At 42.0% G+C, this 23,232-nt stretch overlaps 1 protein-coding gene across 1 annotated transcript in view; it reads right to left on the bottom strand.

Moving 5' to 3' along the window:
• Positions 1 to 22,972, bottom strand: part of QSER1 (glutamine and serine rich 1) — an 80,393-nt gene extending 57,421 nt beyond the window's left edge. The window contains exon 1 of the mRNA XM_003254379.4: positions 22,458 to 22,972. Within this exon, the coding sequence (XP_003254427.2) occupies positions 22,458 to 22,666 (209 nt within the window). The 5' untranslated portion in view covers positions 22,667 to 22,972. The remainder of the gene's footprint in view (positions 1 to 22,457) is intronic.
• Between the last annotated feature and the right edge of the window lie 260 nt (positions 22,973 to 23,232).

Raw genomic sequence — 23,232 nt, 5'->3', positions numbered from 1 at the left:
TTGCTGTCATGCATGTATTCAATCTTTTATGGTTGGCCCATCTCCATATACCATATAATAATGTTTTTAAAAAATCTGTATGCTTTATGGTTTTAAAATCAATGTCAGAAGGTATTAATCCTAGCAATAATAATCTGATAGTACTGGTCTGTTGAGATTGTTTATTTTTTAATCAAAAGCCAGAATTTCTTTTTTATAATCCTAAAAGGAAAAAGCATGCCTCAAAACATGGTCTTGATTTCTAATTCCCACATTTGGACCAGTATAGACTCATCTTTGAATATATGTACATTTATGTAAGATAGGACCTACTGTGGCCCAGCATAGCCCTTCTTAATCCCCAAGCCCTAGGTAGTCGTGGTAGGGAGAGGATAGTAAACTTTTACCATCACCTTACAAACTCCAAGTATTATCTCGGCTAAATCCTAGAGTAGAATGAACCGAACGAACCAAGTCTCAATCTTCATATTCTCAGCCCTAGCATAAAACAAATCTTCCATCTTCTTCCCACACACTCATGAGTAAGGTATGAAATAGAGGACAAGGTAGGTTAGAATTTTGCAAAGGGAAGTATCATCTTCTTTCAGTCACTGTCACATTTTAAAAAAAAATTTATAATTTTCTCAAAAAACCAAAACAGGCCAGGTGCAGTGGCTCACACCCATAATCCCAGCACTTTGGGAGGCCAAGGCTGGAGGATTGTTTGAGTCCAGTAATTCAAGATCAGCCTGGGCAACACAGTGAGACCCCATCTCTACAAAAAATAATTAGCTGGGCATACTGGCACCTGTAGTCCCAGCTACTCAGGGGACTAAGGTGGGGGGATGGCTTCAGCCCAGCAGGTCAAGGCTACAGTGAGCCGTGATCAGGCCGCTGCACTTCAGCTTGGGCAACAGAGTGAGACTGTCTCAAAACAAAAACAACAACAACAAAAATTAAAACAAACCAACAAAGATTAGTTATCTGGTTACCACTCTCTACACTGTTTGTGACCATTTTTTAGTCAACTTCACTATAACAAAGAAAATTAATTTCTAAAGCAGATATAGCTGAGGCAAAAAATTCATCTAAAATGTCCACTCATGTAATGAAGATGGTATATGACTGTAAGATAAAATGCTTTTAAATATATGCTCTTATGGTTTATATCCAGATATTAATAACATATAAACCTACTCCTTGGGTAGCCTACTCTTATGTCTATGATGCTTAAGAAATAAAACACATTCCAGGTTTAAAAATCAATTAGCAAATGTTTCATGAAATACGTTAAATCTGAGAAAACAAGCCAGTACTTGCACACAAGTAATAAGTTACTTAAGCACTGAATAAATGATTTTGCCTTAAGTAGTCATATCACTTCATTCTTTTTTTGTTAAATAATTTGGTCACAAATACCTAGAATATAATAAAAATATAATTCTCTTTAAGCTTTGAAAATATTGTTACAGTTTTAGGTATATCAGCTTTTCATAGTTGAGAAAGATAAACATTATGGATTGGAAGTTAGGAGCCCCAAATTCCAGTCCTGATTCTGCAAATAAATGCTACAAGACTTTGAGCAAAGTACATAATCTTGTGGAATACTTGTTTTCCTACTTACAAAGCCTAATGTTCTTTGTAGTTCTAATATTCTCAGTTAAGATAAATATTTTTACTTCATTTAGCAGACAGTATTCTTTGGTATAAAATCCGAATAGAAATAAACACTAAGTCCACTGAATTAAGTCTGCATGGAACTCTAGCATATACCTATCCCATTGATACCTAAATGCCAAATATTTTAAAATCTTTCTTTTAGCTAATCCAGTTTGATAATTTAAAAGCAAAAACATGTAGCCTAAGAATAATCAGCTTTTATTAAGAAATTATCATGAATTTGAAAAAATAAACTAGGGAATTTGAAACAACTGTGTAACAGCTGTATAAAGCACAGCTCTGCAAACAGGCTAGAGGATTCAAATCCAGTTCTGTATAAATTCTGTGACTTAGAGGCTAGCCATACAGACAATTAGTTAGACTTAACCAAGCCTCCGTTTCCTCAACAGTAAAATATGGGTAATAGTAACACCTACCTTCATCAGTTTCTTGTGAGAGTAAACAATAAAGCATATACGGTCAGCAGCAACTAGCAGAGTCCAGCAATTGGACGCATAATGAATGCTGAATCAATGCTATTATTGTTGCACCTAAAGGTAAGGTCTGCATTTATACAACTGACATTTACTGACTGCCAAGTGTTATGCTAGGAAGTAGAGAAATAAAAGAGCATAAGTAAATAAACATAACACAATCTGGGAAGACTTCCTCTAGGACATGACAACTGAGTATTAAAAGGAAGAGGAGAGACCGGGCGTGGTAGTTCGCACCTGTAATCCCAGCACTTTGGGAGGCCAAGGTAGGCGGATCATGAGGTCAAGAGATCGAGACCATCCTGGCTAACACGATGAAACCCCGTCTCTACTAAAAAAAATACAAAAAATTAGCTGGGCATGGTGGTGGGCACCTGTAGTCCCAGCTACTCAGGAGGCTGAGGCAGGAGAATGGCGTGAACCCAGGAGGTGGAGCTTGCAGTGAGCCGAGATCACGCCACTGCACTCCAGCTGGGCGACAGAGCGAGACTCCGTCTTAAAAAAAAAAAAAAAGGAAGAGGGGAAATTATCCAGGGAAAGAAGAAGAAAAGAAGGTACCAAGAAGATAAAAATCACATATATGAAGACCTAGAAATATCCCTAAGATGGCACATTAGAACTGTAGTAACTCAGCATGGTTGTATTGGAGAACAGGGATATGAGGTAGACAGGAACCAAACTATGGAATATTATATACCAAAATAAGGATCTCACGTTTTATCTTCAAGGGAATCAAGAGCCTCTCAAGAATTTTAGTAAGAGTTAAATTTATACTTTTTTGAGACAGGGACTTGCTCTGTTGCCCAGGCTGGAGTGCAGTGGTGTGATCATAACTCACCCTAGGTGTAACCTTCCAGGCTCAAGCAATCCTCCCACATCAGCCTTCTGAGTAGCTGGGACCAAAGACGTGTGACACCATGCCTGGCCAGTTTTTTAAATATGTTTTTATAGAGACAAGGTCTCCCTATGTTGCCCAGGCTGGTCTTGAACTCCTGGACTCGAGCGATTCTTCCACCTCCACCTCCTAACGTGCTGGTATTACAGGCATGGGCCACTTTGCCTGGCCTAAAGAATGGTTTGTAACCAGGTGTGCCCATCAGCATCACCTGGTTAGTTTTTTCAAACTATATACATCCAGATCTCCCTTTCAGAAATTATTGATTAGTAGTTCTGACATGTGACATGGGACCCTATAAGTTCACTCTGAAAAGTGCAAAAGAATCACTATCTTAGATAATCTGATAAATACTGCGCAGAACACAGCAAACCTTAAAGAGAGAAGGACAAGATCCTACTGCAGAAATCCAGGTAAGAAATTATGAGGGCAAAACAATGGCAATAACTAGATACTTAGGAATTCTTAAAAAATACAATTGAGAAGACCTGCGGGGAAGACAGAGGAATCATGAATGACAGTGAGCCACCCATAAGGCTGAACAAACATGGACGGTTTCAATTTTGAAAGCACTGAGTTTGAGGTGTTAAAGAGACATATTGTGAGAAAAAATTGAAAGAGGGCTAATGAATATTCCTACGTAGGACTCAGAAGAGAAATCTGAGCTGGAAATAAATAATTGGGGATCATTACAAATTGAGTGTTTTTTGAAGTCATGGAAGCAAATGAAAATGTCCAAGAGTGAGTCAAATCAGAAGTGGGCTAAGGACAGAAATTATAGGGACACTGCTTTACACATATGACCAATAATATTAATTTCCTGCTTCTCAAGGATGTTACTTATCTGCAAATCAAAATTCCTTGCAACTCAACTGAAGTACCACTCTTCCCTCTTCCACTTAAGATATCACAGAAATGAGTAATAATACTATTATAGGGTGTATTAGTCCATTTTCACACTGCTATAAAGAATGACGTGAAACTAGGTAACTTAAAAAGAGGTTTAATTGACTTACAGTTCACCATGGCTGGAGAGGCCTTAGGAAACTTACAATCATGGCAGAAGGTGAAGGGAAAGCAAGGAATGTCTTCACAAGGTGGCAGGAGAGACAGCAAGCGCAAGGGAAACTGCCACTTTTAAACTGTCAGATCTCGTGAGAACTCCTTTACTATCATGAGAACAGCATGGTGGAAACCACCCCTATGAGCCAGTTACCTTCCACGAGGTCTGTCCTGACATGTGGGGATTACAATTTGAGATGAGATTTGGGTGGGGACACAGAGCCAAACCATATCACAGGGATCAACTCTATCTTATTTAAAGACAATGAGTAATCATTCATAACTTGGTACTTTTTTATTTTTTTATTTCTTCTAAAAAATAATGGGATACATGTGCAGAACATACAGGTTTGTTACATCGGTATACATATGCCATGGTGGTTTGCTGCACCTACTGACTCATACTCTAAGTTCCCTACCGTCTTCCCCCACCACCCCGAACAGGCCCTGGTGTGTGTTGTTCCCCTCTCTGCATCCGTATCATAACTTGGTACTTTTAAAATCAATTACCTGAGATGTAGATTTAAGGGACAGGTAGAGGAAGAGGAAACCATAAGGAAGAATAAGAAAGCTTAACTAAAAACTTGAGAGGAAAACCACGAATGTCTCCAAAAATCAAAGGAACTGTAAGTTTCAAGAAAGGAGGACTAACTGCTGCAGTAAGATTAGAGAGCTAGAGAAACTGTTTGAGGAGACAGTAATAATAAATCAAGCATAGCTATAACACACATATTACATATACATTACCTATACAATGATTACATTGTACTATCTCCTCCCACAACCCCTTGCACTACAAAGTTCTGTGGACCAGAAGGCTAGAACCAAAACAGAAAAAGCCAACTGGAACAATAAAGTAGCTATAACAGTGGCATGACGGAGGTAGGAAAAGGCAGGGAACAGGAAGAAGAAAGTGCTTGTAAATCCTAATTTATGGCCTAGATCTAAAATGTCCATTTTGATTTTTACTCTATTTACCTTTGATCTTAAAGTTTTTGTTTAAAAATTCTCATTATATTGGCAGTGTAGCTGCAGAACATTTCTAACGTATCCATCTCAACATGCTCAACATTATTTTCAAGGGAAAATTTCAACTTAAGTCTCTATGTCTTTACTGAGTATATGCATGCAAAAGGTTATGAGTGAAAGGCACACAAAATGACAAAGTTCCTGCCATCATGACCTATTGTTAACTATGGAGGATTAAACAGCATACAAGTGTCCAGCCAATTCTACAAAATAGAATAAAACAAATATACGGCAGAGCAGGGTAAATAATTTATTCAACAAATATTAGATGTTATGTACCAGGCAATGAGCAAGGCACTGGGGATATCATAAAAGACAGGATAAGTCTTTGAAGAGCTTACAGTTTAGTTGTGAGACAGGGTGGTAAATAAAAGGAAACCAACTAATAAAACAATTATAAACTCTAACGAATGAATAAAGAAGAAAAAAGTCTAAATATAGAGATTATGGGAGAAATAGGACACAGTAATCAGCAATGCCTCCTGAAGAAGGGATCTTAAGCAAGCCCTGCCCCAAACCAAAGGAAGAGAAAGAACAGTTAGGAAAAGGCCTGAAGTGGGAAGAGTCTAGAACATAGAGAAGCTGAAAGAAGACCAGCATATTGTGAGTGTAATAAGTGGGTGAGCAGTAGGAGATCCGTGGAAAGGTAGTAGTTAAGGGTCAGACATGGAAAGCCTTGTGGGCACAATGAGTCTGGATGTCATTCCAACTGCAATGGAAAACCAAAGGATTTTTAAGCATGGGAGTGTCTAAATTACATTTTTTAAACATAGCTACCTGCTACACAACTTACCTTAGTTTCCAAACTAAAATCCCTACCAAGGGAATCCTAAAATCAAAATACACCTTATAATGTCATGACCACACCCCCCCATACACACATAACTACCCAAGTAGCTCCAAGTTTCATGAGAAATTGCTTTTAAAATAAATGTTAAACCATCTAGAGTTTAGGATGGGTGCAGTGGCTCATGCCTGTAATTCCAACACTTTGGGAGGCCGAGGTGGGTGGATCATCTGAGGTCAGGAGTTCGAGACCAGCCTAACCAATGTGGCAAAACCTAGTCTCTACTAAAAATACAAAAAAACTGGCCAGGCATGGTGGTGTGCGTCTGTAGTCCCAGCTACTTGGGAGGCTGAGGCAGGAGAATTGCTTGAACCCAGAAGGCGGAGGTTGCAGTGAGCCAAGATCGTGCTACTGCACTCCAGCTTGGGCCACAAGAACGAAACTCTGACTCAAAAAGAAATGATCTAGAGTTTAATGAACTTGGCTACCAACTGCTGAATAATCTCACGTCATCTTTTAGTTTCAAAAAAAAATCAGTGAAAATATCAAATCGATAAAGCTGTTGATGATAAAAGATACTTCCCTTCCTTGAACCCAATTTTAGAGAAAATAGAGGCAGAAGAGACAGATGAGTCAAACACGCTAAACTTTTCAAGAAATGAATGAGCAATAATAAAAAAGACAATCACAAGTGTGGCACAGACATGGGGAAATTGGAACATCCACATATTTCTTTTCATTTTTTGAGATGGAGTCTTGCTCTGTTGCCCAGACTGGAGTGCAGTGGTGCGATCTCAGCTCACTTCAACCTCCGACTCCCGGGTTCAAGCGATTCCCCTGCCTCAGCCTCCCAAGTAGCTGGGACCATAGGCATGTACCACCATGCCCAGCTAATTTTTATATTTTTAGTAGAGATGAGGTTTCGCTCTGTTGGCCAGGTTGGTCTTGAACTTCTGAGCTCACATGATCTGCCCGTCTCAGACTCCCAAATTGCTGGGATTACAGGCGTGAGTCACTGCGCCTGGCCCATATATTTCTGATGGGAATATAAAATGGTACAGCCACTTTAGGAGACAGAAAGCTGGCAATTCCTCAAAATGTTAAACATAAATTTGCAACAGTTCCACTCCCAGATACCTACCCAGGAAACATGTTCATACAAAGTGTTACATGCAGATGTCCACAGCAGCATTATTTGCAATAACCAAAAAGTGGAAACAACCCAAATGTCCATCAAAAGAGTTCGGATAAACAAAATGTGCTGTGTCTATGCAATGAAGTATTATTCGGTCATATATATCATTAATGATCTTTACCAAAAATCCTATTTTATTTTGTATAAATGATACACTCAAGTTGGTTAAACAGAAGATGTTTGTTTTCACTAAGCAAGGTCAAATTAGTAGTATGGAATTTCCTATCGAGTGGGGTGGCAGAGTATATTAAAAAACCAATATATCAGTTCCAAACAGTATTCACAACAAAAAGAGACAGATGTTGGCATTTGTAACAGATGCCCAAGAAAAATACTGCCAAAGTCAAGGCAGCTAAGAATTTCTGTCTGCTGTTTCACAGGGAAATAATGAAATGTGATGGTGATATGGCATATGCTTGGCTACATCCATGATAACAAGAGCCACCAAGGCCTGGATTGGACAACTCCAAAATTGCATTTCATCATCTTCCTTTTCTATTTGTGTCATCATTTGCATTATCACTCTTTCTTCTGAACAAAGACAAGATTTTTAGGTCCCAAGTTTTCCCCTTATTTCCAATATTTCAGTATTTTTTTTTGTAATGCTTTCCTTTTGAGAAAGTGTCTCATTCTGTTGCCCAGGATGGAGTAGAGTGGTGATCATGGCTCATTGCAGCCTTGACTTCCTGGGCTCAAGTGATTCTCCTGCCTCAGCCACCTGAGTAGCTGGGACTCCAGGTGCATGCCACCATGCTCAGCTAATTATGTATTTTTTGTAGAGATGAGGGTCTCCCTATGTTGCCCAACCTGGTCTCAAACTCCTGGGCTCAAGAGATCCGTGCCTGCCTTGGCCTCCCAAAGTGCTGGGACTACAGGTGTGAGCCACCGTGCCCAGCCTATGTTTTTCTTTTAAAAGAAATACATCCATTATTTTGTGTTTGCATGTACTAACTACCCGTAAATACCAGGCATGTTTATTTAAGAGACAGACAAAAGTGGTTATATGGGCCCTGGATGGTTATCTCTTATTTTGGCTACAAAGGAATGAATAAAAATGAACTAACATATAGCTGGTTACTTCTCAACATATAACACAGTTCATATTTCCATGATTCAAATGTATGGGTGCTATGAAATGTTTTTTTCAGCTTTTTCAATGTATCTTTTTGTTCGTGGCTTAGTCTTTCATTTACCAAATTAAATTTTCTCCCTTGTTTCCGAAAACTGTAGAGCCAATTTTTCACTACATCACAATTTTATGTATTATTATTAACATAGTCTATTATTTCTGGCATTAGATAAAGGAAATCTGTCTAAAAATACATTTATCACAATTCACATCTGGATATGAACTAGAATTACAGACAAACGTTTTCATATCTTTGGTTTAATACAATAATTTAATAACATTTTAGGGTAGAAAAGAATATTTTCAGGTGGATCAAAATCCAAAATTGTATTATTCATTTTACACTCAGTGTGCTGTTCTTTCCTTACAAACTTTTAGAAAAGTAATCTGAAATCATCTAGAAGCTTAAAAAGTTTGATGCTTCTGTTTTCCTAAGGAAATGTCCACAAATTTGTAAGCCAAAGACTTATAATAAAACCAGTAGTATTTTATCCTGTTGTAAGTGTACTATACTACTTAATACTATTTTAATTGTACTATACTATTAGAAGATTGTCTTCAAGTACTAAAACCAATAAAATATGTATAGGTTGCCTTAAAATATCCTACCTATTGTAGTTATGTCAAAAAAAATTTAAGTCTTTATCTTTCAGAGTTCTGTTTCATACTATGGTTGAAAGGGATACATAGCCTGAAATTTGCTTTGAAATGATACATGGGAGTAGGGAGAGAATGTAGGGATATGCATGAAAGAAGACTGACCATGTGCTAAAATTGTTGAAGGTGGGTAATGGATACTCAGGGGTTCATTATACTTTTCTCTCTATATTTGTTTGGTTTGAAATTTTATGTAAAAGTGTTGTTGTTGGCCAGGTGCAGTAGCTCATGTTGATAATCCCAGCACTTTGGGAGGGTCAGGCAGGAGGGTCACTTGAGCCCAGAAGTTTGAGACCACCCTGAGAAAATAGCAAGACCCCATCTCTACAATGAACAAAAACAAAAATAAACCCGAATTTAGCCAGGCATGGTGGCACATGCCTGTAGTCCTAGCTACCTGGGAGGCTGAGGTGGGAGGATCGCTGGAACGCAGAAGCTTCAGGTTACAGTGAGCCACTGCACTCTAGCCTGGATGACAGAATAACACCCTGTCTCTTAAAAAAACGGAGTTTTGCTCTTGTTGCCCTGGCTGGAGTGCAGTGGTGCTGATCTCGGCTCACTGCAACCTCTGCCTCCCAGGTTCAAGCAATTCTCCTGCCTCAGCCTCCCAAGTAGCTGGGATTACAGGCATGCGCCACCACAACTGGCTAATTTTGTATTTTCAGTAAAGACAGGGTTTCACCATATTAATCAGGCTGGTCTTGAACTCCTGACCTCAAGTGATCCACCCGCCTCAGCCTCCCAAAGTGCTGGGATTACAGGTGTGAGCCACCATGCCCAGCCCAGTTTTTTTTAACTTAAAAAAACAAAAAAACAAAAAACTGAAACTAAAAAATACTCTTTTTTATAGTAGAGAAAATCAACTTTAAGGTGGCTAATTCTTGTTCTGCATTATTAATTCACAACAAAGGCTACTGTAAAGGAAGAAATTATAATGAATTTTAGAGTAGATATTTTGAAACGTTACACACTAAAAAAAATTATAACATATTAATCAAACGTCGTAACACACAAGTTTACTATCTTTTAAATTTTCCCTAATAAGCATATCTGTTAAGTAGACATACTGTGAAATATGCTTGATATCTATGAGGATGGTGCTAACATGACCTTCTTAAAAGGCAGCCCAGTAGATCAAGGTTAATTAGCTGGTATACTAGATTAGCTTTTAAAAGCAAGTTTGGAACTTTCAACTCCTATGCCTTATTAAAACACAACTTACAAGTCTTAGAAACAATTCTAATCATTACCATGTTAGAGGATCAGATTTGAGTCAAAAACTTGCTGTTTAAAAAAAAGTAATATAAAGGTATTAACAAATAGTAAAAGGCCATCTCTAAGTTTTGGGTTTCTTGAGGAGTTGGGGTTTCTGGCTTAGGCACAGTTCTACTTAATTCCCATCCTTCCGAAGGGTTCACACTTTCACTCTGACATCATTCCACCAGTCCCTTGTGGCTCTGGCCAAATCAAACTCTGACTTGAAGTAGTTTGATGTCTAAAGTTTATGTGAGAATAGTACCAGCTGCTTTACCAGAGTAATGTTCATCTTGCAGTTTTGCTCAACATGAGAAATGTTTTAAAATGTCAAGCCATCTAATTGAAGCAGATCCAAGCAAAAGCATTTTAGCTTATCCACATATTTGTGTTTGCTTCACTGGGTCAGACAAATCTGGTCTCAAGTTACTTAAACAGGATCAGTGATCACACAGTAATGAGCATGACGGCATTAGGCCATATGAAAATTTCATTATTTTATGTTTAGTTACACCCCACAAATGCCTACATACCTAGCAACATAGGACAAGCTACACAGTCAGGATCCCTAAGGAGTTTTTAACTTACAGAGGCCAAATTTAAACTCTGAAATATTAGACAAGTAAAAGCAGAATATCCCCCATTAAACATATTCTTTATTAAATCAATATTCATTGAACACTTATTATATGCCACGCAACTGGGGGAAAACACAACTGAAGTTCTACTGTCAAAAAACACCCAAGCTAAAGGACAGAGACTACAATAAACAAGAACAGAGAAGTATTTATATCAAGGATTGATAAATTTCATGAAGAAACCTTAAGCAGGGTCGACGGTGATGGGAGTGCGTACCATTCTTTTGAGGGTGCTAAGCAGAGGCCACTGATCAACATGAGGAAGTCATGCAGATTATCTCAGGGAAAAGTGGTCCTGGCACAGGAAAAAGCACAGAGACCCTAGATAAGAGCATTCCTAACACCATTCAAGGAACGTGAAAAAACTGTGTTTCACTCAAAGATAAAAGAGAAGATGGTTCTGCAAAAAAAAAAAAAAAAAAAAAAAAAAAAAAAAAAAAGCAAAATGAGTGGATATGCTGAAACCAGGCCCACATCCTCTCATTTACCTCTTCATATTATACAGCATCCATACACATATTCATATTCACTGCTAGCACATTAAGAAATGCTTACTACTGGCCGGGCGCAGTGGCTCACACCTGTAATCCCAGCACTGTGAGAGGCCGAGGTGGGTGGATCACAAGGTCAGGAGTTAGAGACCAGCCTGGCCAGCATGGTGAAACCTCGTCTCTACTAAAAATACAAAAATTAGCTGAGCATGGTGGCATGTGCCTGTAATCCCAGCTACTCAGGAGGCCAAGGCAGGAGAGTCGCTTGAACCTGGGAGTTGGAGGTTGCAGTGAGTTGAGATCGCACCACTGCACTCCAGCCTGGGTGACATAGCAAGACTCTGTCCCAAAAAAAAAAAAAAAAAGAAAAAGAAAAAGAAATGCTTACTATTGCCTTGACTGCAGAAAGGCCTAGACTGGAAAGCCCCGGCTAGATTGGCCTGAGTCAATGTAAGGAAACTGTGTTAGTAGCAGCCTAGTAACAAAGTCACCCAGCATGTGGCTGAAATTAAAACACCAGAAGCAGCAACAGGGATAAACATTAAACAAAGAAATAATATTTCCTGTAAGCAAGTTAACCCAAGGAACAGGTAAGTTTTTTTTACAAAACTTGTAGTCTCATTTGAAGTAGGGGTAAAACAAACTTACTGGGGCTGGGCGTGGTGGCTCATGCCTGTAATCACAGCACTATGGGAGGCCAAGGCGGATGGATCACTTGAGGTCAGGAGTTCCAGACCAGCCTGCCCAACACAGTGAAACACCATCTCTACTAAAAATACAAAAATTAGCTGGGCGTGGTGGTGGGCGTCTGTAATCTCGGCTACTCGGGAGGCTGAGCCAGGAGAATTGCTTGATCCCAGGGGTGGAGGCTGCAGTTGCAGCGAGCTGAGATCGCGCCACTGCACTCCAGCCTGGGCGACAGAGCAAGACTCTGTCTCACAAACAACAAACAAACAAATAAAAAACTTACTGAAGCACCCTGTTTCCCAAGGTAACATTTTTTCTTCTCATTTCAAAAGTTAGCACTTCCAAGTCATTGTTCAGTCATTTCAATGAGCCTGCCCAGTCCACTTGGTTTGTAAATCTGCAACACCTCCCCCATCCACATCCCATTCTGCCTAATTCTGCTTTTTCTTTTTCTGGTATCACCTCCCAACATACTAGATAATTTACAGTTATGTTCATTTTTTAATCAGCTGTCTCACCCCATTCACCTCAGGATCTTGGTTTTGTTCTCTCATGTATCCCAAGCCCCCAGAACAGTGTCTAGAATATGAGACGTGCTTCAGTTAAAATCTCTGAGCTACCCATACCCTATGGCAACCATTCAGTCTGGTATAAGCCCATGTCCCCAAGTTTTCTGCAAAAACTTTTAGCAAAAGTATGCTCTGGGAAAATGATTCTAATTTTTTAAATAATGGAAAATATAACCTCCCAGCATAAATGTTAAATCCCAAAGACCCAACATCCTTCTTCAAAGTATTTTATCATTAAACCTCTTTCTGACTTCATTTGCCAATTCTATTTAATCCTATACCCTCAACTTCCCAAAACGATTTTTCCCTGAAAGCTTATGATTAATAGCACGGTCTCTGAAGTTACACCTCCTGGGTTCAAATCCTGCCTCTGCCATTTACTAGCAGTCATGTTGGACAAATTAATAAATCTCTCTTTGCTTGAGTTTCCTTGTCTATAAAACGGGCTAACAATAGTACCTATATTCTAGAATTATTGTGAGAAGTTAAATGAGATAACACTATAAAATTATTAGGCCAGTGCTCAGCACATGGTAGGCATGTAATAGACACTATCACCTACAACGGCAAAGGCTCAGTTCTCAGCCCGTCATTCTTCACCCTCAGAGACCTTAATCTCTGAGATTCCACTATTGTCCCTATACACATGTCCAGTCAGACTCCTAAACTCGCCTTTCTGGTCTTGTCAGCTAAGGACAAATACTTTGGGGAAAACACAAGTGTTGGAACAAAGGAAACCTGGTGGGACTTTAGATCTGGTGGTCAAGGAAGGTCTTTGTGAAGAGATGATATTTAAGGAGAGATAAGAATGTCAAGAAGCCAACACTGACAAGATCCAGGTCAGTGATTCTCAAAATCCCCTCACCGGACAAGCAGCGCAAGAATCACCTACGAACTTGTTAGAAATGCAAATTCTTGAGCTCCACCCAAGATCTATGGATTCAGAAACTCCGGAGTTGGGCCCAGCAACTTGTGTTTCAACAAGCCCTCTGGGTGGTTCTGAAGTACCATTGAGCTACAGTAAGATCCTGCCAGGGAAGGGAACTGCCAGGCTCGTTCTTGCCTTGAGACATTTGCACTTGCTGCTTCCTCAGATCTCAGGGAAGTGTACTTCCTCTAGGAGAAAATTTTCTTAATAATTTGCTTGCCTGACTCCTTTACCCAAGAGTGTAAACTCCACAAGAACAGAGATTTTATGTGGGTTTTTTTGTTGTTTTTCTGAGACAGGTCTCACTCCCTATGCCCACACTGGAGTGCAGTGGCGCAATCATGGCTGACTGCAGCCTCCACCTCCCAGGCTCAAACAATCCTCCCACCTCAGCCTCCTGAGTAGCTGGGACCACAGGCGCACACCACCACGCCAGGCTAATTTTTGTTATTTTTGTGGAGACGGGGTTTCACCATGTTGCCCAGGCTGGTCTCAAACTCCTGAGCTCAAGCCATCAGCCCATCTCGGCATCCCAAAGTGCTGGGATTATGGGCACAAGCCACCACACCTGGCCACTCCCTATCCTTTAGAGTGGAGCGACTAAACTCCATGATCTGTCATCAGAAGCCCTCTAAAATCTAGTACCAATGCTCTATGGTAGTGTTACTCCGGTGAGCTCCCCAATGAACCACACCTTTATGTAGTTTCCCTCCCATGATAATTCTGCAATGGACCAGGGACTGCTTTGACCAACAGACTGGCAGAAGTGATACTGTGCCAGTTCAAGGCCCAGCCCTTAACTGGCCTAGCAGATTCCATTTCCTCCCTCTTAGAACACTTGTTCTTGGAAGCTCCTTCTTTGTACTAATTCCTTATTCCACTACGCAACATTAGCAATAATTCAGATCAGTTTGTGTGCAATCTACCTGACAAATGCTACCATGATCCCCTTGAACTCAATATAATTTTTCCCACTAAGCCCCTGAAGTATTTTTGTACCTCTGGAATAGTCTGACAAGTATTAATAGCATAGTTATTTCATTCATTCACTGAACGTTTAATGGCACAATGCATCAAACATTGTTCTAAGTGCTGACAATAAAGTTAATAATCCATATGCTATTCTATATGCCAGACATCACTCTAAATACTTTTCTAAGTTTTTCCATTTAATCTTCAAGAATTCTAAAAGTGTCCTCATTTTACATAAGGAAACTGAGGCACAGAGAGGTTAAGAAACTTGTCTAAGATCATACTGCAAGTAGTGGAGTCAAAATACAAACTCAAACATTCTAACTCCAGAGCTTATGCTATCAACTACTATACTAACCTGCCTTGTACAGATGTGAACAAAACAAAGAGCCCTGTTGTCATGGAACATGCATTCTATCAGTGATGGTTAGTGGTATCGGGAAAGGGTGGTAATAAATGATACATGTAAATCAACAAAATTACTCCAGAGAGTGAGAATGCTCTGAAGAAGTAAAACTGTCATGTGTTAGTGATGTGCAGTTACTTTAGACAGGGCAGTCAGAGAAGGCCTTTCTGAGAAGGTAACATGTGGGAAAAGATCTATCAGCAAAAGCAGAAGCAGCAAAGCAAAGACCTGGAAAGAAAACTTCAGTTAAAGAGAATAGCCGGTGCAAAAGTCCTAAGACACAAACAATCTTAGCATGTTTCAGGAACAGAAGTAAAGCCAGTATGGCTGAAGGATGGTGGTGGGAGGGGAATGACATGAGGTTGGAGAAATTAGCTGAGGCTTAGATCATGCAGGGCTTTGTAGGTCATGACAAGTCATTGGATTTTTTTTTTTTTTAAGACGGAGTCTTGCTCTGTCACCTAGGCTGGAGTGCAGTGGCGCGATCTCGGCTCACCGCAATCTCTGCCTCCTGGGTTCAAGCTATTCTCCTGCCTCAGCCTCCCGAGTAGCTGGGACTACAGGCGCCTGCCATCATGCCCAGCTGATTTTTGTATTTTTAGTAGAGACAGGGTTTTGCCGTGTTGGCCAGGCTGGTTTCGAACTTCTGGCTTCAAGTGATCTGCCTGCCTCGGTCTCCCAAGCGCTGGGATTACAGGTATGAGTCACCACACCCGACCATGTCTTTGGATTTTACTGATTAACACTGGAAGGTTCTAAGCAGGGTAATGACATTACCTGACTTATACTTTTGAAAAGTTAATTCTGGCTGTTGCATACTTAATAAATAGAAGGCCTAAAAGGAAGCTTTAGAAAAGCAACAGGAGGCAACTGCAATAATCCATGCAGGAAATTATGGATATGGAGATTGAACCAACAGGATTTGCTGAGGGACTCAATATGGGAAGGAATGAAATGAATCATGGATGGCTCTAACCTTCTGGACATAAGCAATGGAGTAAATGGTGATAATAATTACTGAGGTGGGGAGGGCTAGAGGAGGCCCAGGTTGAGAGGGTGACAATCATGTTTTGGATATGTCATTTTGGAAATATCTATTCAATATTCAAATGAAGATGTCAGATGCTAGATATGAATCCAGAGATACAAATTTGAAAGTCATCTCATATATATGGCAACTACACCTAGGGTCAGTGGAGAGAGAAGAAAAAAGGACAGAACTGCAAGTTTCTGGGCACTTCAACATTTAGAAGCCAAGCAGAGAGGAAGCAAGTGCATTACCCTCTCACCCTCCAGATCACAAGTTCTTTCAGAGGCAAGACAGTGTTTTTTTTTTCATGTTTGTGGCACCCTGCAGAACTCAGCTGAGAAACAGAAACTCAGAGACGGCCACTACATTTTAATGAGTGACTGCATGCTCGTCACTTGATTTCTCAAGCTTTCACTGCAGAAATAAAATAACTCAAGGAGATACAGGCAACACTGGCTTAACAATTGTAGGTACTCAAATATTTGTTTAATGAATGAAAGAAAACTGTGTTTTGGTAGACATATTTTAGTACTCATTGTTCCAGAGAACACACCAAGGAAAGGAAGAAACAAGTAGTAGCCCATATCCCCACCCCAGTAACCAAAGATAATCACAAACTTACCCTTCATCTTGGTCCCAACTACAGGGTAGAGGGGGAATGGCATTAGAGGCTGCAACAGGAAGAAACGGGCTTCCAATTCCCACACTGAAGCAGAGTTCTGGCTTTCATGATATAAGTATGTATTAAGCACCAACTATAGGCCATGGATTAAAGTAAATACTAGTACTACAAATATAACAGTTAGCAAAACAGAGAGGGGTTCTTCAAATAACCTCCATTCTGAAGAGATATGTATTACATAAACAATACGTAGGAATATATTTTTAAGAATATGAAAATAAAATAAAATATTCTGTGAAAACATATACCATTGCACAAAGCAACGAGGAGTGAAGGCTGAAAATACTGCAGGTTTCTCACATGAGATACCTTAACAAGTCAGGCTGGGAGGTGGGGATAGGGTGACAGTTATCTAAGTGAAGGTAAGACGATGTATGAAAACCTTAAGGTAAGAAGGAATTTAGGATGATTCAAAGAATTTAATATGGGCCAGTGCAAGGCATGGTGGCTCACACCTGGGAGGCCAAGGCAGGAAGATTGCTTGAGGCCAGGAGTTCCAGACCAGCCTGGTCAACATAGCAAGACCTCATCTCTACAAAAAATTTAAAAATTAGCCAGGTGTGGTGGCACATGCCTGTAGTCCCAGCTACTTGGGAGGATCACCTGAGCCCAGGAGGTCGAGGCTGCAGCAAGCTGTGTTCATACCACTGTACTCCACCCTAGGCAGCAGAGTTAGACCCTGTCTCAAGAAAAATAAAAAAGAAAATAAATTTTAAAAAAATTGGTCAGTAAATGCAGAGCCATAGAGAGCACATTACAATTTGTGTGTGTGTGTGTGTGTGCGTGTGTGTGACAGGTTCTCACTCTGTCGCTATGCTGAAGTGCAGTGGCACCATCACAGCTCATGGCAACCTCTACCTCCCAGGCTCAAGCCATCCTCCCACCCCAGCCTCCAGAGTAGCTGGGACCACAGGCGCATGCCACCATGCACGGCTAATTTTTTCTATTTATTTTTTGTAGAGATAGGGTTTCACCACGTTGCATAGGCTGGTCTCAAACTCCTGGGCTCAAGCAATACTCCCACCTCAGCCTCCCAAAGTGCTGGGATTACAGGCGTGAGACACCACGCCTGACCATATTACAGATGTTTAAAAAGGTGACCCTAATATGTAGGAGTAGCCATGGAAAGGCTTTAAGCAAAGGACCAAGAGCAAACTTGTAGATCTGTGTTTTTAAAAATCACTCTGGATGGTATAAGAAGAATGAATTGAAAGGAGGAAAGAAAAGGTCCAAGATGACTAAGTTAGGAGCTACCACAGTTGTCCAAGTGAAAAATAATGGTGGCTTGGATCAGCTGGAGCAGTGGATACAAAAGAAGCAGACAGTTTCAAGACATTAGATTCAAAAGCAGTAGGTCTTAGTGACTGAGCATACACACTCCCACTGTCTGGCCTGGGCAACTAGATGGACAGAGGTATGAATTACTGAGATGGGCCTCACTAGAGAAGCAGAGGTGTGATGGGTGGGGAAAGCGTATCATTAAGCTCAAGTAAAAGGTCGAAAGGTAGTTGGTTATGTGATCAGGTTCTCAGAAGAGTCTGAGGTCCTGAGAACAGTCTGCTCAAATATGGGCATCTCCACTGAGATAGTATTTAAAAGCATGGACGTGGATGTGAGTCCTCAGGAGAAAGCAAGGAATGAACAAGAAATTTATCAATCCCAAGCCCTGAGGAAACAGTAACATTCAGAGATTAGACAGAAGAGGAGTAAACACCAGTGAAGAACAGGAAAAAGTGGTAGGCCAGAAAAGTAGGAGGAAAAACAGGCAAGTGCAGTGCTATGGAAGTGAAAAGGAATATATTTCAACTAGGAAATGGTCAACGGTGACAAAGAACACTGAAATAAGGATATTAATGATACTTAGGTTTCCAGGCCAGCTCACAGAAGCTCATTTCACATATAGGTGGATTACAGCATTCCACTATCTCACAATAAAGCAGTGTAGTACACTGGTTATCACATAGGCTCCAGATCTACAATGCCCAGGTTTCAATCCCAGCACCACTATTTACTAGCTATGTAGCTGTAGGTATAAATTACTTCATGTCTCTATCCCTCAGTTTCCTCATCCATAAAAGGATGGTAAAAAGAATGCCTACCTCAAAGGATTTTTATAATGAATTTTGATAAATGAATGTATGTATGTATATGTGACTTAAAACAGCTAGCACAAATTAGTTGCTCGTGACGTAAATGACAGCTATTATTACTTATGACGTGGTTTCCATGGGAAAAAACTTTCTGAACTCTAACAGTGGAAGTTTGTTTGAAATAACCTTTCATTAACTTGAGATTGTTCTTACTCCTTACAAATTATGATCTATAAGGCCTTTTTCCAAAAACCTTGAGGAAAACTCTAGATTTGAAATGTATCAAACAAATGTCCATCATATAGAAATTGACAGGTTTTAGAAGAGCTAATCATTACTTTGGTTTTTCAGAGGAGTATTTATCATACTCATTATACATCATACTAAAAAAAAGGTATGCATTAGGAATTCTAAAAACTGGTGCCAAAAGTTATTTCAAGTTAGAATCCCAAGGCAAAAAACAGGCTGGGCACGGTGGCTCACACCTGTAATCCCAGCACTTTGGGAGGCCAAAATGGGCGGATCACCTGAGGTCAGGAGTTCAAGACCAGCCTGGCCAATGCAGTGAAACCCTATCTCTACGAAAAATACAAAAATTACCAGCCTGGCCAATGTGGTGAAACCTCATGTCTACTAAAAATACAAAAATTAGCCAGGCGTGGTGGCAGGAGCCTATAATCCTAGCTACTCAGGAGGCTGAGGCAGGAGAGTTGCTTGAACCCATGAGGCAGAGGTTGCAGTGAGCTGAGATCATGCCATTGCACTCCAGCCTGGGCAACAAAAGCGAAATTCCATTGCAAAAAAAAAGTAAACCTATTTAAATACAAAATATTTCCATTCCCTTACTTTCTGGTGCATATTCAAATACAAACACATCGATTATCACCATAAAACAGCCTGCCTCTTCCTGTTGTGACCAAGATATAAGTAAGTATCAAGTACAGAATGCGGCAGTGGATCTGCAGACTCCTGATGACCTTCTTATTTCCCAAGCCATGCAAAGGTATTTACAACATTCAAAACTGCACCCCAAAAGGTATTTCCAACTGCGTGGTGTTCAGCAAAGGACATGTTTGTTCATTTAGTTCCTAAAACGAACTGAAATTAGCACAAATAAATGAAGATTTATATGGCCAGTCCTTATCCCTGCACTTTCCAAGTACCTAGCAAGTACTCTCTGAGAAACATTCAAAAATCTCTCTATAAGCCCTATTTAAGGTAAAATGCTGGAGTTTCCCACTCTATTTTTCCACTGTTAGTACAATAAAACTACCTAATAACTAACAGAGCTGTTGTATTAAAAAAAGTAGTTTCAAACTTATGAAAAGCTGTTTATCATGTACTTTCCCATCAACTGATGAAAATGATGTATTTCAAGACCAAGAAGGCATAAAGTAGGATGTTAGATCCCTGTCGGCAACAACTGAATGTCATTACCATCTGTCAGCTTCTGAATAGGTTACAGGAAACAAGGTGACAGACAGGCTAATTCTTTATGGATAAGTATCCATATTACATCATCACAACTAGTACTCATTTGCACCTTCAGAAGAAACTGCCACAAAGGGGAACAAAAACATTCAACTGATACGTGCATTATGAAAAAGCTTTTTAAAATGGTATAAAAATATAAATAAGCTTCTGAAGTGTAGAATATTTAGACTTACAAGGCATATTTCAGATTTGCTATTTTTAATATAACTGAAATCAAAGAGGAATATTTGCACGGTTTGAGGAACAAAATGAGGTATAATTCAGAAGTGTGTGTAACTCTGTACAGATGGCCTGATCCCAATACAAGATGTTAACAAAGCAGGTTGGCGGGGGAGGGGGGTAAACCTGCATTTTCTATGCTGTATTTTAGCTGATTCCCCCCACCCCTTATTTTTTAAAAAAGCAGGGGGAGAGGGCATGAGGGGTAACATTTAAGATTCAATAACTTCCAGTAAGCAGAAAATAAATCTCCTTTAGATTATGTGTGCCAAGTGAATCTACTTACTGTTTTCAAGTGTGTTTGGGAAGTTATTCCGTGTTACTCTGATAAATAACATTTGGAAAATATGACAAGTAGATTTTAGTTTCTTGCCTCAGAAGTATTCTACTAAAAGAAGTAACCAGGTGTATTTCAGTTTCATTTACCTAATATTTTTCATTTAAAAGATAAAAAATGCGGCACAAATAACTATCATGCTGTTCAATGAGGAGAAAGTAATTTTCATTTGTAAATTATCCTAGTCAATGGAAAAAGCTACTTGAAAAAGGATAGTCAAATTACCATCAAGAAGAAATCATGGGTGAAATGCCAAATGTCTTTCATAAAACTCCTTAAAATGGCTTACTTGTATGTAATACAAAATTATGGCTATTTCTGAAAGGTTTCAGCATTTAATTACTTAGCTCCAAATTGGCACATCACATTATTTTTGTTAACTCCCAAGTCTTTCAAACAAAAGGCCTAAAATTTTCTGAGAAAGCTTATATCCCTATTCTTGAAGCAAATTTTTCTCATTCTTTCACAATCGTCCCAATGGACAATCTAAGACAAAGACCAGCTACTCTTCACACTTATTTGCTCAATCATGAACGTAGAACTTTCATAAAAACAAAGAAGATAACCTGAAACACGGTAATGTATAAACTTAAAACAAAAGTTCACTTCAGTCGTGAAAAATAATGAAAAAATCTGATGAGATCATAAAGCCACGAAGCTTCCTGTTGGTGGTAGCTGAGGATGAAGTCACTAGCAACCCAGGATTCCCTGGTCCATGTAATCAGAAGCTGCACCTACCAGATTCTGTATTGTTCGGGAGAGGTGGCTTTAAAACACCCCGCTCACCAATCCTCCAAACCAGACCACGCCTTCCAGTTATCATTCAAATGGGACCGTTTCACAGTGTGGCACTACTACACATTTCCCGCGAGCTTAAATATCAAGTAGGAGTCAACATTTTAGATTTCCTTGGTCATGCAAGATGAACTCTTGAGCCCCACGCTACATAATGCACCCGGACCTTAGAGGCCGAGATGGAGAGGCATGCTTTGGTTCTTCAACCTTTACGGCCTTCACTACCCCCACCCCAACCCCCGCCCCATTTCTTCCCAACTCTCAGTCACCCCGAGGCACAGAAGGCAAAGATTCCTTACTTCCTGCTGTTGTTAAAAGGGGAGGAAACCCAAGAGCAACTTTGAACGCGTGGAAGAAAAATCGCCTAAATCTTAGCCACCAGCGCAAACATATGTCACCCGGCCCTGGAGCCGCGTTCGCGCCCTGCTGGGCCCCCTCTTCTGCCCTGCGCCCCGGGGATTCTCCCGTAACCCAGCCCTCCCGGGTCCCCCAGTGTCTCCGGGACGCGGTTCCGCGACTCTTCCTCTCCCGCCTCCGCAACCCTCACATGCCGGGGTCCCCAAGACCGCATTGTCGGCCATCCAGGTTCCAATACAATGGATCGCCACTGCCCCAAACTCTCCGGCGCCCCCTTCGGACCCCCGGCGCCAATCCTGGGTCTCACAGATCCCGAGTTCAGCCACGAGCCCAAACTTCACCATGTGAGAGCCCAGGACCCGAGAGGTGACGGAGCCCCACGACTCCCGCCCAGCTCTCCCTTCACCCGCCGTCACCAGGCGCGAATCCTGCACCGGGCGCCCCCACCTACCCGCGACCACCCCGTAGGAGTCATCAGCCGCCTCCCCCGAGCTGGGCGAGGGGAAGCGGAGGGCTCCCCGCCCGGCCCAGACCTCTGGGCGGCGCTGCAACCGAGCGAAGGCCCCAAACGCATCCCCGGCCTTTCCTGGTCCACCGCGACCCCGCCGCCCACCCTCCCTACCTGGCCTTGAGGCTGGGGCTGCTGCCGCTGCTGCAGCTGCCGCTGCTGCAGCTGCTGCTGGCGGCGGCGGCGGCGGCTCGGGGTTCGTAGGCCCAGGCTGGGGCAGGGGGCTGCGCTGCGGCGCTGGCGGCGGCGGCGGGGGCGGCGGGGGGCGCGGGCGGCGGCGGCGGCGGCTCGGTGAAGCCCGAGGTCGCGTAGTTCCTGTCCATCGTGGGGGTGGCGTAGGGAGGGCGGGCAGCAGCGGGGGATCCTCCAGGGCTCCGTGTGAGGGGGGCGGGCAGGGAGAGGGGGCGGGGGAGGAAGAGGAGGCGGCGGCGGTGGAGGGAGCTGCCTCCTCACATGGCCCCGGCGAGCAGGCGGGAGAAGGGCGCGCTAGCGAGTCTGGGCCGCAAAGACCCGGGCCGCGGCGGGCGGCGAGGCCCCAGCTGGGCGTCAGGGAAGCGGAGGCACCCGCGGCCGGGACTCGCGGCGGCGGCGGCGGCCGCTGCGCCCCATCTTGGTGGATTTCCCAGGATGCACCTCCCGCCCCCCTCCGCCCCGCGGCCTCGCCCCGCCTCCCCTCTGAGCCCCGCGCTTGCCGCTCGCGGGGCGGGCGGGCGGCCGCGATGCCTCCGCCACCGCCGGACGCTTCGCCAGGGACAGCTGGGGCCGAGAAGGCGCGGGGCCTGCGGGTCCCGGCCGACTTCAGGGACTGCAAGGGGCGCCCGCCAGCCGGCCGGAGCCCGCGAACCGCAGACTTCCCGCCCTCTGCAGCCCCGAAGGGAGCTGTCCGCAC

Source organism: Nomascus leucogenys, chromosome 15, assembly GCF_006542625.1.
Source record: "Nomascus leucogenys isolate Asia chromosome 15, Asia_NLE_v1, whole genome shotgun sequence".
In the NCBI taxonomy this organism is placed as follows: Eukaryota; Metazoa; Chordata; class Mammalia; order Primates; family Hylobatidae; genus Nomascus; species Nomascus leucogenys.
Note: the sequence above shows the minus strand (reverse complement) of the source record. Positions and strands in the feature narration are given on the sequence as shown.